The following is a 7,231-nucleotide window of genomic DNA, read 5'->3' as shown; positions in this document are numbered from 1 at the left end:
CTTCCGAGGGCCAATTCTTCCGAGGGAAAATCCTTTCCGCTGCACAAAAGCGGTACGGGGAAAAGTAACGAGACGTTGGTAGTACATCGCGCGGCCCATGATGGTTATGGTGATGGGATTGCTTGAAGAACAAAAAACGGAAAACACACGGAAGGACAACCGGCAACAACACGAACAAAACCGCCCGATTCTAATCGACAAATCGTTCCCCCCCGTCCCTCTCTGTGTGCGTGTGTGTGTGTATTTGTTTGTGCAGTGGAAAATGGACAAAAGGATAGCGCGCACTCACCCGCCCCAAAAGGACGCGCACATGAAGACATTTGGCATCGGAAGTGTAATTTATTCTACAGCGAGGACGACTAACGACATATTTGAGTGCGGGTGGAATTTTCTTATCCCATTTTCCGATCGTGTCTCGCGATCCACGGAACACATCTGGGGCGAGTTGCTTTCAAGAAGTTGCTTCCGGGTATTGAATATTTCGCATATCTAATTGGCACAGGAATTCCCTGCGCTGTCCTTCCTGGAACATACGGCTGGCGCTGTACAGCTCCTCCGCCGCAGTAACAGCAGAAAAAGCAGGGGAAACGGAGGAACGGATTAGTGAAGTGATTGAATAACTGAATTATTGTGCGTTCGAAAGAAAGGGTTTCGTTTTCTCTATTTGTCCGCGAATTTGCGGTGAACGGCTTTATTCGATTCAATTCCAGGGAGGAGTTCAATGTAATCAATCGGAAGAGAGAGAGAGAGAGAGAGAGAGACTCGAAGAGCAAATTGAATTGAAACATTAGGCGAAGATATGGGGGAAGGGAATTTGCTTGGGATGGAAGGACAATTGGAAGGAAGATGGAGAGTTTAACGATGGAATTTTACTAAATTGGATAGTTTACACAATTTAAACTGTTTTTTTCCCCGAAAATTATGAAAATTGAAGTTTTGGTCGGAATCGATTCCGAAAACGATTCCGAAGAATACATCCGGAAGTATTTTTCGGACTCGGTTCCAGAATCACCTCTGGATTCGGACTCAGATCTGGAATCGGAATTGGTTTGGGCATCTCCAAAAACATTGGGGTTAGGGTTAGTGATGGGTAAAGTTGGCAAGAATCCGGAGTCGACTCAGATCCGACTCCGATAAATTCGGTACCGACTCTGGTAGGTAGGTCCGCGCTGCAATATCCGGAGTCGTTCCGAATCGACCAAAAAGGCTCGGAGTCGTCGGGAGTCGTCCGGAATCGCCCGGAGTCTGAGTCGTCCGGAGTCGTCCAGAGTCGTTCGGAGTCGGAGTCGTTCGGAATCGTTCGGAGTCGTCGGAGTCGTTAGGAGTCGCAAAGGAGTCGGAGTCGTCCGGAGTCGTTCTAAAAGGCTCGGAGTCGTCTGGAGTCATCCGGAATCGCCCGGAGTCTGAGTCGTTCGGAGTCGTTCGGAGTCGTCCGGAGTCGGAGTCGTTCGGAATCGTTCGGAGTCGTCGGAGTCGTTTGGAGTCGCAAAGGAGTCGGAGTCGTCCGGAGTCGTTCGGAGTCATTCGGAGTCGTTCGACTCCAAACGACTCTGGACGACTCCGACTTCGGCGACTCCGACGACTCCGAACGATTCCGAACGACTCCGAACGACTCCAACTCCGGGCGGATCTAGTGGTTCCATTTTGTCGGAGTCGGATCGGAGTCGTGGGTGCGCTCCATACAGCACATCACTAGTTCGGGTTGTAGGATTGTGTCGATAGCCTAAAATGATCCACATGTACTTGTAATCAATTAATTCTCGTAAAGATTCCGGAATTTCTGATTTAAAAACTTCACTCATTCTGATTCCGGAGCCGATTCCGATTCCAATTCCTATTCCGAACCTGATTCCAATTCCGGAACTGATTCTGATTCCGAAATCTGAATAGGCTCCCATATCGGCACCAGAATCGGAATCAATCCCTTATCGGAATTGGCTCCGGAATCGAATAGTTTCACTACTCCCTTACACCACTACGCGATTAGCGGCTCTGTAACTGAGTCTGAACAAATACCGGTTCCTAACGGACATCAACCGATATTTATATGATACCGGTACATGTCCCAATATCGGAAGGAATGATGAATCTTATTTTAATTAGTCTGATACTGATATTGATCCCCTTTACTGAGCCTGGAGCTGATACTAAGCTCATACTAACTCTTGCACTGATGCTGAGAACCCATATACCGGTTCTGGAACTGATCCTGAAACTCATATCGACCCAGAAAACTGTAACCTCAACCTGTTTTAGTATCGGAAGAAATTGTAAACAACTTATTCTTGTTCTTTTATTTGGCATATCGTCCTACGCGGACATGCCGGCATATACAGGCTTTCGAGACTTACTTGATTGTCACGAAGCCAGATAGTAGCCACACAATCCTTGCCTAGGTGGTGGTTCATTCTAGATTTGAACACCTGACGGGTTACATGTTATGACTCAATAGTCGTTCGAGATGACAATTGTATCGCGGGACCCGTAAATATGTCTTGTGTATAGAGCGAATGTTAAACTGTTTGGTTGATTGGCTTATAGAAACTTAAGGCATATCTGTTTCATTCGTCTCTCTGATATAGGTCTGATAATGTTTTTTGCTACATTTATTTTCATTGATTTGTTGATTTCAGCTATCCAAACAGTTTTGTTTCGCAGTTTCTTTAAACTGTTTTTGTTCCAGTGTTGGTGATGGACCTAAATATCGGAACTAGAACCCGGAAACGAAACTACCCGTAACATGTATAGTACCTATTCCGATCCGGTAACTGACTCGACTCGGTCGACGAACTCGGTTGCTTTTTAGCACAGCTTGTTTTATGAAATATAAACGCGGAAAATCAAAATAAAAGTCTATAACTTATTTGGAACAATAATCTTACACCTTCACCTTATCCATTGTGATGGAAATTAGAGATTCCATTTTTGTAATTTGTAAGCTTGATCACTTCACGTTAAACGTAATTTGAACCATTCAATATAACCTTGTCACTGAAACGGTTCCTTTTTTAATGGCCGTAGGGACACGACGCCAGCGAAAGTGCTCCAACTCCCCCCCTCCAAACCATGACAAAAGGGACCTTGTTAGGAAATTATTTATCACCTTCGATTGCACGCACACACACACGCACAAACCATTCCCAAAAGACAGATCCCTACCGGTGTGCGATTGGTCACCGGCGACCCGTACCGCAGCTAACTTGCACCAGTGGGACACGTGTATTTGCCGCATTTGCTCCGTCCCTCCATAGAGTCGCGAGCGATAAGCTACCCGGGTCGGATCGCCGGATAACGAATTCTAACGAACTGTTCCCCCTCCCCCCACATCAAGGTACCGGTCGCTAGCTGGTGCCGTTAACGAAGGAAGCCAACCTCACCCGCAGGCTAATTTGTTGCCGGCGCACCATTAGGTGGAGGGGAAGTGAAGGAGCGTTAGCTTCACAACAAGGTGGACGCGAGCTCAATTTGTACCAATTCGTGTTCCCGGGGGCTTACACAAAATAGGACTCAGCGTCGAAAACCCGGGACACTACACCTTTTGCCATCCAACGCGGGAGGGTTGGGGGACTGTGGCAAAAAGGGGTGTTTGCGGTGGTGGTTTTTGTTTTCTGAATTTCGGTACCATATGGTACCGCTTGTTGTGCGCGGTGATCCCGGAGAAAAAGGGACACCCGCCGGAAGGTCGGTGTGGAACCATAAAAAAAAGAAAGAAAACGGGAACAAATGCGTGAGGGTCACAGGGAGGAACACACCAACAAAAAAAAAGGTTCATAATAATCGTACATCAAGGTCCTGTTTTCGTGCTTTTTCCACTCCGCGATTCCCGAGTGGGATGTGTGTGTGTGTGTGTGTGTGTGGTGGGTCTCTTTTGTCGCGTCCACTGAACCACTAACGCGCACTCCCAGGGGCTTGTTCGATACGATGATTGGCACAACCTGCCCACCCTACCACTGGGTGGTTTTGTGTGGCTGCGGGCGCACGATCCCGCGCACTTCCTTCCCACATGGTTGGTGGAGGTACGCGCATTGAACGGCCCCAGCGAATTGGCGTGTAATTGAATGAAAGAAGGAAAAAGCCCAAACCAGCCCCACTAACAAGTTCCCAGAAAAACGGAAGGGAAATTGTTCCACTGTATGACCGGCCTAAGGCGGCCTCAGCTTAATCATGCGTTGAGGTGATTATGGGTAAAAGTTAAACTCGGAGCTAATCTGATTGTGGGAGGCCCCATCCATCCAGCCTTTGGGATGGTGGGAAGGAGTGTGGTACGTGAAAAACACCAGTCAATCATCGGCATAATACATTGATAAGGGGAAAAAAACTAGTGAGAGAAAAAGAAGTGATAAAAATAGAGCGGAAATCCTAAATCTAGAGTTAGTATTTTATACAAAAAATTCAAAGAATAGTTGGAACGTTACATTTGCTCATTAATAATAATATAATATGGAGCTGCTTGTAATTTCACTTGAAGCACGAAGCTACATTTAAAGCAAAAGATGAGCTGGGGATGTTAAAGTACAATAATTAACTCCTAGGAATGATGTCCTTCTTACCCTGCGATTTGAGCTATTTTTTCCTAGTGTTAGCCGGAGCTTACAGCCAGCTGAAGTCTTTGAATTGACTACAAACTAAGAATTGACCCCAGCAAGCCCTGTAAGTAAAGATTAGAATGTCGCTGCCGCTCTTTAATCTACTTCTATTGCTGGATGTTGTACTCAATTCAATCATCCCGCCCTACTTGTCCCCTGTTACCAGATTTGTAATTCAATTTCGTACGACTACTTAATATGATGAATATTTAAGCTGAAAATTGTACCTATCTTGGATGAACGGTAATAATACTAAACATTTTCTATTAGTGTATGAGCAAAATCACATACCATGTTTCGAATTGCACTCCTCCTAATACTCTTGACCTCTTGATCCAAACCCTTAGGAACGTTCCTTCCTAATAAACGACTCCGAGCCCGAGCTTCTGTTTGCAGCCGCTACCAGTTGCAGCATTTTGATGCGAATTTTCAAATTTTCCTCCGCTGGCAGATCGTTTAAAAATGGCGCCAGGCTCATCAGAAAACGGCAGTCCGGATTTTCTGCATCAGGCTTCACCCAGCCGCCACCGGTCGAGGTGCTCGAAGCGGATTTGCTGGAACGCGGCCGAAACTTATTCTTGTAAGTAACCTCACCGTCATCAATTGATGTATCATCCTCCTCCTTGACGTCCTGTTCATCGATCGAACGTTCAGAGGGACCTGTGTCGTGTTTGAAGTCCTCCTCGATCGGTACGAACTTGATCCATTGTTTGACTTCAGTCTTATCGGGATTGTTTTGCAGCGGAGAAGACACACGTTCCGACCGGCATACCGTTTTTCCACCGTTTTTGCGTGCTTTACTCTTCTTCAGCCGAAAGTGACCGTGCAGGAACTGCATGTGGTCGTACAGTGGCCAGCGGATTGCTGGGATCGTGCCATCCTCTATACGTTTAGCCTCCCGGCGGAAGCAATCGCGCAGTGTTTTCCAGCGCACGCGCAACTGATTCACTGCAAAACGGGAAGGTGATTGTAATGTTGTTTTGTAAAAGATTTTTAAAGCTCATTTTCTTACCACTGATCGTGCTGAATTCCGTACGCTGAATGTCCTCCCAATCATCGATGCCCGACGCTCGACTGCGCAGATACTGGCGATGCCACAGTTTCGGTCGTTGGCGAACACATTCGATGAGGCGCAGCGTGCCTTGCTGGCCGAAAATTCGCTTCCGCCCAAATTCATCTTTCACCTCCGCTAGAAGCTGCTGCTCCGGGACAGATTCCTCCTCCATCTCTGTTGCGTTCTTTTACCTGCGAGGCAACAACCCCGGCTGCTTGCTGTGCTGCTCGATTGTGTTGCGGTACGAACTCGCGTGAACACCAAAACACGCGCACCGGCCGGCCTCGGGGTACGCAATAGTTGGCGATAGTGTGCTGATAAGAACGGCAAGAACAGGTGAGAAACTTGTTGCAGAACCTAAAATACAAAGAAACACGTCAATTGGGAAGGTTATTGCCACTGGTTCTTGTTCCATTTGCCGGTGACGGATTGACGTGTGCGCCTAAACTCACATGCGAATTCGGAGTGCTTTTCTTGTGTGTGAGTAAACCAATTAGTTGTGTTTTGTACTTACTCGGAAAATGTACTGCAAAGCAATAACGAAGGTTAATCCAAATCAAAACTGTACTTCACCTTTTTCTTCACCAAAATCCTTTCGCGTTGAAAATTGCACACCGCGGCTTGCGTTGCGTCAAACTGGATCAAACGCTACGCGCACACACAGCTTACCTTGATTGGACCAGTTTCGTCTGCGTTATTGCTGTGCGTTTGACAAGCACGTACGCTGCTTCTTTCTCCTTCGCGCAGCCAGTTGCAGGACGTCGTCAATGTGACAGCATCAGCTACTAGATGACAGGCTCCCCACTGCTGGCCGCTCCAAGTGTATTGAACAATCGTAGGCAAACAGTAAATCATCCGCTAAATTAAATGTGTGGCAACGGGTACGATGAAGTAACGTTGAACTTTCCAAGTTGTTTCAGGAGAAATTAACATTATTTACGGTTTCTTTTCTAGGACCTGCGACCAACCCGTTCTTCATGATGCGTGCACGAGTGCGTCATGTTTGTAAACACTTGGTAAGAAGGAAATGTTCTCCGTGCAAGTCCCTTTTAGATAAAAACTAATCCTCTTTTCACATGTCTTTTAGAAAGATGCTGAACATAAGTGAAGCTGCTTTTGTGCCTGAAGCCCACTAAAAAGCTACTGAGCAGTGATTATTATCCGGCGTTGGTACAAACTGCAATCGCGAACAACCCCCGTACGTAAACAAACACGCATAATCGGGGAAGGTGGTTGAATTGAAACGATAAAATCACTTATAAGCACTGAATTCTTTAGAGGCGAATAACTGTTGGACCAAATGAACCAACGGTTACACAAAGCTTTGGGTCTGGCAAGTATACATTCTTATTAGATTTCGATTAGAATGTTCTTTGATCGCACTCAAGCATTATTTCGCATTTTCGAAATACTTACCCAATACTTCTGGCCCTTCAATCCAACTAAAAGGAAGATCAATTGAATATTCCAAACAAATGTGTTTGTTGTTGGTGTTCTAGAAAGCGTTACATACTCACTAGAGATGGCTCATACGACTCCACTAACGGATCGACCCGGTGTGGCTTGGCCGGAATCGAATCCGACCCGAGGG

The 7,231-nt window shown here is 46.4% G+C and overlaps 1 protein-coding gene across 1 annotated transcript; it reads right to left on the bottom strand.

Moving 5' to 3' along the window:
* Positions 1 to 2,584: 2,584 nt before the first annotated feature.
* Positions 2,585 to 6,685, bottom strand: LOC120959607 (uncharacterized). The gene is made up of 2 exons (XM_049609215.1): positions 5,599 to 6,685; positions 2,585 to 5,534 (listed from the first exon to the last, which is right to left on the bottom strand). The coding sequence occupies exons 1-2, from the start codon at positions 5,810 to 5,812 to the stop codon at positions 4,930 to 4,932; spliced, it is 819 nt and encodes a 272-aa protein (XP_049465172.1). The 5' UTR covers positions 5,813 to 6,685; the 3' UTR covers positions 2,585 to 4,929.
* Between the last annotated feature and the right edge of the window lie 546 nt (positions 6,686 to 7,231).

The sequence above is a fragment of the Anopheles coluzzii genome, chromosome 3 (genome assembly GCF_943734685.1).
Source record: "Anopheles coluzzii chromosome 3, AcolN3, whole genome shotgun sequence".
NCBI classification, from domain to species: Eukaryota; Metazoa; Arthropoda; class Insecta; order Diptera; family Culicidae; genus Anopheles; species Anopheles coluzzii.
This window is presented reverse-complemented; position numbering and strand designations above follow the sequence as displayed.